The sequence below is a fragment of the Meriones unguiculatus genome, chromosome 4 (genome assembly GCF_030254825.1).
Source record: "Meriones unguiculatus strain TT.TT164.6M chromosome 4, Bangor_MerUng_6.1, whole genome shotgun sequence".
Classification (NCBI taxonomy): domain Eukaryota; kingdom Metazoa; phylum Chordata; class Mammalia; order Rodentia; family Muridae; genus Meriones; species Meriones unguiculatus.
In genome coordinates this window covers 37,808,870-37,820,559 of record NC_083352.1, presented here as the reverse complement: position 1 = coordinate 37,820,559, position 11,690 = coordinate 37,808,870, and the positions used below count along the sequence as shown (strand labels likewise).

The following is an 11,690-nucleotide window of genomic DNA, read 5'->3' as shown; positions in this document are numbered from 1 at the left end:
CCCCGCCCCCTGGTGGTCCCGCCCCCTGTGACTCCGCCCCCGCGCCGGCGTTTGAAGCTCTGGTTCCCGCCATCTACAGCTTCGCCAGCGGCTGCTGCCTCCGGCCGACGTGCCTCCCCTGAGGTAAATTTAGAGAGGTCTTTAGGCAGCGCCTGATTCCCGGGGCCGCAAAGATGGGCGTTCAGGGCGACCCCCGCTGTCAGTCAGAGCTCCGAGAGGGAGAAAACAGGGGCTGAACCCCGCACGCGGACTCTGTACTTCCTCTCCAAGGAGCTGAGACCTCTCTTCACTTCCGTCCAGCTCTTGGTCCCTGGGCCAGAAGTCCTGACTACCTTCCTGAAACTGCGGATTGCTCTCGGTCCTATTTCAGGCCCTGACTCAGCGGAGTGTTTTTTACATGATATACGAAAACACGAGCACAGCTCTCAGCATCACATTTCAGGGGCTCGGGATACTGACAATGTATTTACTCCACGGGAGCAGCAGCTTGCCTCCAAGGCTTCTGCCCGGCGGAGTGTATTCATCCTTAGTTGGATGTGTACGTAGGTATCGAAATGTCTACCATTTGTTGCGTGCAGAATCCGTGCTCTTGCGTTTCCATAATTTCTTATTTTTTTCTTATTTTTTTTCCAGTTCCAACAAAGGCTTAAAAAGGAGAAATGGTTCGCCCTAGTGAAGAGCAGTAGTTATAAATGCAGATTCCAGAAACAAACTGATCTGTCATCCCTCCCAGAGTGGGCGAGGATCAGCCTTTTTCTGTTAGGAGAAACTAAGCGATTGGACTCGTGCAACCCTAGCGATGCTGCGATGTTTCGTGGGGGCTCTGGTTCCACAAGGAAGGAACTAACTGAGAAATCCCCATCTTGTGGTGCCCTCACCCCTCCCTGTGCTAAATGTTCTTAACAAAACGGAACCTTAGGTAAAGTATCTGCAGCAGTTTTCTGCCTTTATTATCGACTTCGTCTAGAGAAGCTTGTTAGAACAAAGCAGCTGAAGGTGATGTTTTTCCTCTGAGCCCTTCAGAGGGAATAGGTGTTCTGGGCCTCAGAAAGAAAGAATTCATGAAAAGCAAAGTGATGCTTTCCAGGTTGGGGCAGCTGGAGGTGCTCCTGGGGTAATCCATTTGGTGAGAAAACTGAACTAGGATAGTAGATGGTGGCTTTAGGACCAGATTCTGCAGGGAAATTTAAACTTCCTAAGATAAACTACATCTTAATTAAACGATGACTGACTCATTAACGACTATTCCTGTGAGAAGCTGTAAAGGTGGTGTCAGGGTCATTAGTCTGGTAGTGTTGTGCTGTTTTCTATGGGAGATCAGTGAAGAGGAAAGGAAGCAAGAGCTGGAGCAGTGTATTGTTGTGGGCTTTCTTACTCCTTCTAGCAGACTTTATGGACATGTAAATATGACTTCTGTGCATAGACAGTAACTCAAGTAGAGGAAGTTCAGTCTTTTAAGTTTAATTTCTTAAATTATTACACAATCTGGAAAGTGAGCTTATATAGGAATGTTTTTAAGTGAATTTTAAAAGCATGACCTTTAAAAGATGACCTTTTAAAGCTCTGTGTGGTAATGCATGCCGTTAAGCCCAGCACTCAGGGAGGGGCAGGTGGATAGCTCTGAGTTCAAAGCCAGCCTGGTCTACAAAGAAGTCCAGGACAGCCAAGGCTAAATAGAGAAACACTGTCATGAACAAACAAACAAACAAAACCAAAAATAATGAATACTTAAAGAGTAGATATTGTATAGACGCATTCTAGAGTACATGAAAGAAGAGCCAAGAAATGGTTGGGTATTAAAAGCTCTTGTTGCTCTTCCAGAAGATCTAAGTTCAGTTTCCTGGTGCCCAACTCAGGTGGCTTGAAGCCACTTGTAACTCTAACTCCAGGGATCCAGCATCTCCTGCTGGCCTTCAAGAACACACACACACGACATATATTGATACAAATACACACATGTAAATGAAATTTAACAGGAGTTCATGAATAATATAATATTAAGAAAATGTTAAGGAGCTTGGGAGATGACTCAGTCAGTATAGTACTGGTTGTACAAACATGAAATTCTGAGCTCAGATCCCCAGGACCCATGTAAAATGCCTGCTATTATGGGAAAGTAGAGACAGTGGGATCTGTAGAGCTTGCTGGCCATCCAGCCTAGCCCAGTGGCTGATCTTTAGGTTTAGTGAAAGACCCTGATAGGAGCTGGGGTGGGGGTGAATGGGGTTGCACACCTTTAGTTCCAGCACTCGGGAGGCAGAGGCAGGTGGATCTCCTGAGTTAGAGGTCATCCTGGTCTAAGGAGTGAGTTCCAGGATAGCCAGAGCTACACAGAGAAATCCTGTCTCAAAACAAACACCAAGCAAACAAATGAAGTAAAATGGAGAGTGATTGAGGAAGACACCCATTGTTTATTGGCATGTGCATTCATGCACCCAAGTGTACCCATCACGTGCACACATACTCATGAACAATGATATACACACAGAATACTGTTAAGAATTTTTAAATGAAAGAACATCGTAAGTACTGGAACTAGAGTATCTGCAGTAGACACAATACTGCTGAGTCTAATCTTAGGGTAGAGGGACAAGCTGGAGTAGGGGTTAATTGATATTAGACAAGAAAGTAGAGCACGCTCGTGCCTATACTACTAGAACCTGAGAAGCTGAAGCAGGAAGATCTGCAGTTTGAGGCCAGCTTGGGCAACCATAGGAACAGCTCATCTCAAAGAAAGAAAAGGAAGAAAGAATCCATGAATGTGGCTAAAGGAAGCGACAGCTATTCCTGTACACCTGTAGTAGTCAGGCTTCTCATTGTGACAGGGGGTGTCTGGCAGAATAGTTTAATAGATGAAATATTTATTTGGTCTTTAAAGTTGTTAGTCCATCCTGGCTGGGAGGGCATGGTGGAACAGCAGTTTACATCATTGCATTCAGATAGCAGTACTGTCTCAAACAAGGCCCCACGTCCTACTTTTCACCCTCTCTTGGTGATACTATCATATGAACTTATCAAGGGAATCCTTACCTAGCGAGTCCAAGTGCACGCGCTCTAGTTGCCTTTGAAAGTGACTCCACAGGCAGCCTCGCAAGAAGGGTGTGCTTTACAAGAGTGGGCATACCAAAATCCAGTCAAATTGACAGAATTAACTCTTACAGTATGTGTGAATGGTGGCTACAAAGCATGTGTTATGCCGTCTAGCTCCACCCACCCTCAGCCAGGTTGCTTTTGGGAGCCAGGCCATCCACAGTCCTTAACAGACAAGTTTAGTTGTAAGCCCAGAGAAGTTGGTCAGCTTTCCACTTTTATCCCGATTTTCCTTTCTCCCACTAATTACCGGAAAATTATTAATCCTTTTTTCTAATTCCAACACTTCCAACTGTAGGATTGTAGCAAACAGCCAAACGCTGTATTGGTGCAAAATGAGCAGTAGAGCTCCTTAAGCCTTTGCTTTGAACACTTTCCAAGTGTTTTCCTTTGGAACTTGTAGACCATTACCAAAAATAGTCTGAGTGAAAAGCAGCTTTGTCATAAAATGATTTGCAAGAACAACAGTTCTTTTTCCATACCAGGAATTAAAAGTATTTCTAATATGGTGTCATATTCTCTCAGAGGATCGGGATGCTTTCTTCTTGTCCATTTTCTTTGCTTTTGTTATTCAGCCCTTCTCCTGCTCAAATAGTTCAAGCCCCAGTTGTTGCCTGATGCTCCAGCTGTCACACATTTCTGTCTGTGAAAATAACTCAGGGACATAATAGATGCTAATAGATGCTAAACATTGCTTTCCTGCTGTTGTTGCCTTAGCAGGGTTTCTTCAATCACTTTTGCATTATGACTCCAAGACTGTCGAATAGGGCATATTCCTGTAGTCATACCAGATTGCTTTATAATGTGTGTGTGTGTGTGTGTGTGTGTGTGTGTGTGATTTTACTTTTACCAAATGTGAACATGTATGCAGCCATTCTTAGTTAGTTATTGTTTTGAATCTATGATTCAAATATAATTGTGTTCTGTTGTTTGGGGGCAACAATATAATAAATAATGCAGAATGAAATATAGCAGATTTTATCTACATGTGAATCAAATTAAAGTAAACTTAATATTGACGAATCTATCTTAATTTTTTTTAGGCAACTTTATTTTTCTTTTCAGGGAACATGTTATTTACGAATGAGATTGTGTCACTGCAAAGATTTCTGCTAAAATTGAAGACAAAGCCATTGTCATAGGTAAATAATAATTTGCCCCTAAATGCTTTAGTACATTTTGTTTCACTTAAAACTAGTATGTGTTTTCTGTATAAATAGATAATAGCATAGATGATATTGATGGAGAACCCCAGTTGATCCAATTTTGTATAAAAACCAGCACAAATACTGGTTTAAAAAATTATATTTTAAGCAGTTCTCTGGTTAATCCAGGCAGTTCTGTAGTCTGTCCTGAATTCATTTGGTTTTAATGATATGTGGTCTGAAATGTAAAACTGATGACCTGACTAGCTTTAGCTGGAATGCCTTCTTCATGTGGCTTTTCAGCCTCTGATGTGCAGTTATATGGAAGAACAATGGTCCTCTTTCCCCCCTTGCTAGATACATGGCGCTGCAGTCTCAGGACAGGACTCCAAGACTCTAAGAAAGTTAAGTCTGATGTAGAGACACCTGATCTTAGCCCAAGCAAGTCACAAAGTCAAGCCCAGAGTCAGTGTGTGGTTGAGCTTAGATGGCATCTCCTCCTGGGAAAAGTAGCAAAATACAAAGTCTGTAATGACATGACTGAAGCCATGCTTAGAGCATTATCATCCCTCTGTAGTATAGGGAGGAGAGTAGAACTGAAACTGAGGGAAAGGGAGCCAATTTTCCATGATTCCTAGACATGAACTGTACACTAAAAAATGATAACACAGGAACAGGACCCACGATAGTAAACATCAGATGAGCGATAGATTGGCTGTGATAAAACTCATAATGATACTGAAAGTATTTACTTAGCGCTTTATAATTCATAATTAATTCCTAAGACTTTCTCATGTGCCTTATCACAGTTAAGCCCTGCATAGAACTGTGGTGATCCCCCTGCAGGCTTGACAGCAGTCAGGGAAAAACCCTTCAGGGTGAGATAAGAATGAAATTTGGCTCAGCCCGATTTTATTGTAGCTGGTGCTGGACCAGACTTCTAGAGTCTGGCCCAGATCATTTTACTTAAGTAGCACCACACAAGTTTGGAAAAAATATTCAGTTAAAAATTAATTCAGTCTCAAGTGTACAACAACTTAAAATGTTTTTACATTGAGATTCTTTACAAAGTAATCTAGCTTCTTTCACAAAAGTAGGTACTGTTGACTCGAAGATTGTGCTCAAGATTTAGAGTCTAGGGACCTTGCCTGAGGTAAATATAATGTGTTGTTGAAGGAAGGAAGGAAGGAAGGAAGGAAGGAAGGAAGGAAGGAAGGAAATAAATAAATGAAATCCCAACTGTTTTATTCTTAACCAGTAAAGATTCAGGAGCCGGATACTAGCTCAGAGAGGCTAAAGCTCCTTCTACTTCTGCACCTAGACACTATCCTAAATATCCCTCAACTTAAAGTCCCCATTACTCTTTAATCCCTGTCAGCTGGTTTCTTGCTCCCCTCTTGACCTAGGGTTGATGTTATTAAATCTAGTGTACAGAAAGCTCTTGGATCAAAGGTATATCCTACGGCTGGGTGAGCCATATCATAATCATCTGTTTACAATAAAAAGTTTTTGGATTAAAGTTGTATAATAGGGCTCAACCACACCAAACAAGAAACAGGGTTTTACAGTTCATGTTTTTTGGGTTCACAATGGGATCAAATATCCTGCAACAAAAACACCTATGGGTGACAGGATTGTCCTGGCCCTAAGATAACGTAGAAGTCATTTAGACTGTTGTATAGTACAAATGATATATATCACTTATAAGAATGGAAGAATGGTTTTTTGTTGTTTTTTTTTGTTGTTGTTTTGGTTTTTTTTTAATCTAAAAGCAATCCTCAAGGTTTTAAGGGGAAAATCTGGGATAAATAAGAACAAAAATTCTGGAAGATATGGACAGTCTGTCTTGTCAGATAGCAAAGGATCACCAGGTTGTAGAGCTAATATCATTCCAGGAGGAGCAGCTATGCACCTCATTCCATTGAAGAGGTGAGCTGTGTGTTTACCTTCCTGCCTTTGCCAGTGCTTATCTGTGTGCACAAGGCCTTTTTGCCCTCTACAGAAAATCTTCAAGATTCTATTGATTGCCATTTTGCTAAAGCTTGAACCAAGCTTTCATGGAGTTTCATTAATCTCTCCATGGTCATAAGACTATCAGAGGGAAGAGCTAGGATCTAAGGGTTTCTGAAGACAGGTCTTATTCCTGTTCTATGGTGAAACTTTTTACAAGGAAGAAAATGTAAAGCAATGAAGGCATAAGTGTCAGGAAACCATACATTTTGAAATTATACTAGGCAGAATGTGTTCTGAATTAACATTTTTGTTTGTTTCGTAGTGATTGACAGCAGAGTATCTGAGTTTGGATTTATTCTGCCCATACTTCTAAACCAATGATGAGGAAATGGGAAGCAACGCTGAGGCAAATTGAAGAGCGGGCATCTCACTATGAGAGGACGCCATTGACCTCCATTTACAAACCAAGATTGTCCAAGCCAGAAGAGCCGCCCTCCATTTGGAAACTATTTCATCGACAGAATCAAGCTTTTAATTTTGTTAAAAGCTGTAAAGAGGTAATTGTTTTGTCTTTTTTTTTTTTTTTTAAGTTTTAAGTAACACTTCAGGTTTAAAAAATGTGTGTGCTCTCATTTCATGTCAGATTCTTTACTAAGAAAATGCTGTACTAATCTTGATAGCACATGACTTAGAAAAATATCTCTTTGAATTCATTGGTCACTAAATTAATTTTAGTAGTAAAATATGACATTTCTCTTTTAGTTTTATTTCATCTTAAGTGTGTAAGTGTCCTATCTGCATGTAAGTATGTGCACCATATGTATGTAGGGTCCACCGAATTTAGAAGAGGGCGTCAGGTTCCCTGGAACTGGAGTTACAGATGATTGTGGGGCACCATATGGGAGCTGGGAATTGAACTTGGGGCTTCTGCCAAAGCAGGAAGTGCTTTTAACCACCATGCCGTCTCTCCAGCCAAAGAATGATATTTTCAGTCCCAATTAATTTTTAAAATGTGGAATGTGTAACAACAGTGAAGTGAAATATGCTGGGAGGAAAGATGAGCATATTTCCGATAGATTAAGCAAGTAAGAGAAAGTACTTAACTTTTGTCAGCTTTACAGAGCGCATGGGGCTCAAACACAAAATTAAAATAAACCAGGCAACAGGTAATTTTGTTTGCTTGTTGGGCTTCTATGTGATATGAAGAGAAGTAAATGAAAATGTAAGATGTATGTGTAAAACGTAACTTGGGTCAAATGGCTCAGCAGGTAAAGGTGTTGCCTGCAAGCCTTGCTCCCTGAGACCCGCTTGGTAGGAGAGGACTGGTTACCTAAAGTTGTTCTCCGGCCTCCCCGTGCACTCGTTTCTCCCTCAGAGGAGTCCGCTTTGATTCTCAGCACTCACAGGCTGGCTCACCACCATCCTTAACTGCAGTTCAGGGATCCCACTGCCCTCCTGTGACCTCTCTGGGTACCAGCCACACATGTGGTATACTTACATACATACAGACAGACAAAACATTTATACACATCACATAAAAGAAATAAATCTAAAAGAAGAATTTTAATATATAGAGAGATTTGAGATGGTGTGGGTGTGTTGACTGTCTTGTTTTTAATAATATTGTTCATATATTTATTTATTAATATTTATTAGTTACAGCTGAACTTAGATTTGCATGCTGTTCATTTTTCAAAAATTATTTTAAATTTTATACAGGATGTTCATGTATTTGCTTTGGAGTACAAAGTAGAAAATGGACAACGTATTTACCTTGTAACATCCTATCCTCAACTTTGGTTTTACTATAAGTCCCGGTAAGTAGCAGAGAAGCTCATTAGGTTGAAGTTGTATTTTCTTTTTTATTTATCCATGCTCAATTGATGTTCACAGTTCTTGGCCACATGATTGGTACTTACCATATACGATTGTGGTGAAACACCATGACCGTAAACTATTTGAGGAGGAAAGGGCTTATTCAGCTTATGCTTCCATATCGATGTTCATCACTGGAGAAACACAGGACAGGAGCTCAAGCAGGAACCTGGAGGCAGGAGCTGATGCAAGTGCCATGGAGGCGTACTGCTTACTGGCTTCCTCCTTATGGCTTGCTCAGCCTGATTTCTTATACGACCAGGACCACCAGCCCAGGGGTGTCTTTGTCCACAATAGACTGGGCCCTCCCCTGTTGATCACTAATTAAGAAAATGCTCTGTAGCTTATCTGCTTACAGCCCAATCTAATGGAGAGACATTTTCTCAACTGAGGCTCCCTCCTTTCAGATGACTATAGCTGTATCAAGTTGGCATAAAACTTGTCAGCACATTACTCTTTGACTATTAGAATTGAGTTCTAAAGTTTCTTTGTGAAAAATATGGTTACAACACTCACAGAAGCTAATGTGAGTGATAGATGTGTTTATCTTTCTGGTAATCATTGACAAAGATTCTATATTTGACATAATTTTTAATAATTACTTCTCTCTTTTTTATTTTTTGAGACAAGATCTCACTAGGTAGCTCTGGCTGGCCTGGAACTCACTACAAAGACCAGGTTGACCTTGAACTCAAAGTGAGAAGCTTGCTTCCCTCTCCTAAATGCTAACATTAAAGGTGTACAATCCCATGCCCTGCATACATACTCAATGTTTTAAAGTTTGTTTTTTGCAGTCATTTATTTATTGTGTATGTGTGTTCCTGGCATACCACTTTGAGAAAATAAAAATAGACATGTTATACAATATCAAGACATTTGTGAATAAATAGCACTGTAACATTGACCTTATTTGCCAGTTAAATAATTTTCTGAATACATTTGTTAGCATTATTCATTTTACCACAAACTCTTTAATATTGTGAGTCACAGACTTACTGTTAGAACATTGTCTTTATTGGTTTATTAATTCATGGTTACGCATAGATAAGGCACAGTGATCATTCTCCTTGAGTACAGGATTAACTCTATGTTTTAAAAGGTATGAGCTGTATGGGCTGGTGGAGTGGCTCAGTTAGTGCTATGCTTGTCTGACAACCTGAGTTTAATCCTTGGAACCCATGATGAATGAAGACAAGTGACTCCTGAATGTTGTACTCTTACTGTCATACCCCCAGGTTCCTCTCCCCCACCCCCACAATAATAAGTTAAAAACAATTTACAGGGTAAGATACAAATCTAACTCTTGTATTATCTAATTTAGAAAAACCCTCTTGCATTGCTATGAAGTTATTCCTGAGAATGCTGTGTGCAAGCTTTATTTTGATTTGGAGTTTAACAAATTGGCCAATCCGGGAGCTGATGGGAAAAAGATGGTTGCATTACTCATAGAGGTAAGTTCTACACACTTACCTGCATTAGTCACTGACTCCACATAGGTTCCACATTGCTCCTACTTTTTCTTGCTATCCTTTGTTTTGACAATATTATTTCTATGAGTAAATAATGAAGCAAAATGAAATTTCAATTAATGCCTATGTTTTTAAATAACATTACTATATCTAATTTAAAAAGCTAAAATAGATGAGTTTCTCTCTGTGTGAGAGTTCTCTGTTTTTGAATTATGTTTTAATTCTCTGACTTCCAGTATAAATACTTACCTGTGGCAAAAGCCAGGTAAAGCAAATTTCACTCTTAAAATTAGACATTGAGATGAAATTCAGGGAAATTTTGACAAGAACTATCAGAATTTTTGAACTGGTGGAAATTTTGGAAATTGTATCTGTGCCTTCATGGATGATACAATTAAGACTTGAAGAGACCAGTACCTACCTGGATCCTACAAATAGAAACTGACCAAACCTAGAATACAAATAGTTACATCTATTTTCATCTAAGAGAAAGAGTGTAATGCTAATATTTACTTTTTTTATTTAGCTGTGTCAATAAAAAGGAATTACATGGAGTTATACATGTGTTTTTTAAAAATTTAAGATTGCTTTACATGAATTGAATGAAAATTGTAATGACCTCAGAGTAGGTTTTTACATTTTTTCTTTTGAATGTTAGTCATATTCTAATGTTATAAAAAGTAATATTTTAACTTGAAAATATATCTAAATTCAAATGTTCTTGCTAAAGGAGTTCTGTTAGTTTTGTTAGATGTTTGCATATTTGACTTTAAATTTACTTGAAAAAGTACTTATAAATACTTTTTTCTGGATTTGAAGCATAATAAATACACGTAAAATTTTCCCTAATTCTCCAAACTAACCAAGTTGTATTAATTCTTAAAATGGCCACTGATTACTCAAAAGGAAACCTAATGCCTTGTTTCATTGTAGTTGGGAAATTGTATGGGTTTTTGCTGGTGGTGTTGGTTGGTCAGGTCTTTGTGTGTCTGCTGTTTGAAATGTGGCACTGGCCTCCAGACTTTGACTCTGGAGTGCTGTAATGGCAGGTCTGAGCCACTGGCTTAGTTTTGACTTTATGTTTGTGTTCATCAGTATTCATCAGTAGTGACTTTTTCTGGTATGTGATATAGTTCAAGATAGTCTAAGGATTTCTTAAATATATGGGTTAGAAAGAGGTTTTCATTGCTACTTAAACTTATTGTTACTGTTAAAGTGCTACAGTGTATTAGAAAGCAGAAATATCCCTAATGTACTAAACAATAGGATGCTCTTCTGTAACAGAATTAATAAATACATGAAAAGATCATCTAAATGTTTAATTTTTTCCCTCTTCATTATATCTTACGTATGTAGACATTGAAGAACTAATTTATATCAGGAAAATGTGGAGGACATTGTAGAAATCTAACTTCAAAATTGTACGGCAATTTTATTTAACATGTTTATCATTTGATAAAACAGTTCATATTAGTATTAATATAACCGTTTATAAATAGCTATATTGAAACCTTAGTTGTTTTGGTATGTAACAACTTTGTTATCTAGCAAACACGATTTGAGTCTGACAGTGCTTAAATTAGGTTAGCTATTTGTCGTTTTCACATTTTAGGTTATTTGTTTTTTGTGTTTTGGCGCGTGTCACAGTTCACATATGGATGTGAAAGGAGAACTTGTGGGAGTTGGTTCTCTCCTTCTACCATGTAGGTCGTGGGTATCAAACTCAGGTCCTCACATGTGGCACCAGATGCTTTACTCAGCCGTTTTGCTGGCCAAAGCAAGGTCACATAGTCCCAAAGGGCCCCCGGCTCACTATGTGGAAAACCCTGAACCTCTCTGATCGTTCTGTCTCCTCTCTCTCCCAGTTAAGCCTTTAGATTACAGGTGTGCACCACCACACCCAACAAATTTGATTAGTTCTTATCTTTAAATTAGCAGACACTTAATAAATAACTGTTTAGTAACAACTGTCTATATCGTTGATACCTTTGAGCTCACTGGCTTAACTGATATGTTTCAGTAAAGTCACTCCTACCAATTATGAATTCTGGTACAAATGCATTTTGTTGGTAATGCAGATTGCTTAAGTAATCATGTATTTTTAACCTCCAAGTTCTATAGTGTAGTTGCATAAATAGCTATAATTCTTTTTACAGTT

The 11,690-nt window shown here is 39.1% G+C and overlaps 1 protein-coding gene across 5 annotated transcripts in view; it reads left to right on the top strand.

Moving 5' to 3' along the window:
- Primpol (primase and DNA directed polymerase) overlaps positions 1-11,690 on the top strand; it is a 32,635-nt gene continuing 20,945 nt past the window's right edge. For 3 of the 5 annotated variants that reach the window (XM_060381736.1, XM_060381733.1, XM_060381737.1), the window contains exons 1-6: positions 1-123; positions 634-919; positions 4,156-4,232; positions 6,511-6,745; positions 7,908-8,005; positions 9,385-9,514. In XM_060381736.1, coding sequence (XP_060237719.1) covers positions 6,566-6,745; positions 7,908-8,005; positions 9,385-9,514 — 408 coding nt within the window. In that variant the 5' untranslated portion in view covers positions 1-123; positions 634-919; positions 4,156-4,232; positions 6,511-6,565. Of the gene's footprint in view, positions 124-412; positions 543-633; positions 920-4,133; positions 4,233-6,510; positions 6,746-7,907; positions 8,006-9,384; positions 9,515-11,690 lie in introns of those variants that run through there. The other 2 variants (XM_060381734.1, XM_060381735.1) reach the window with 2 other exon arrangements.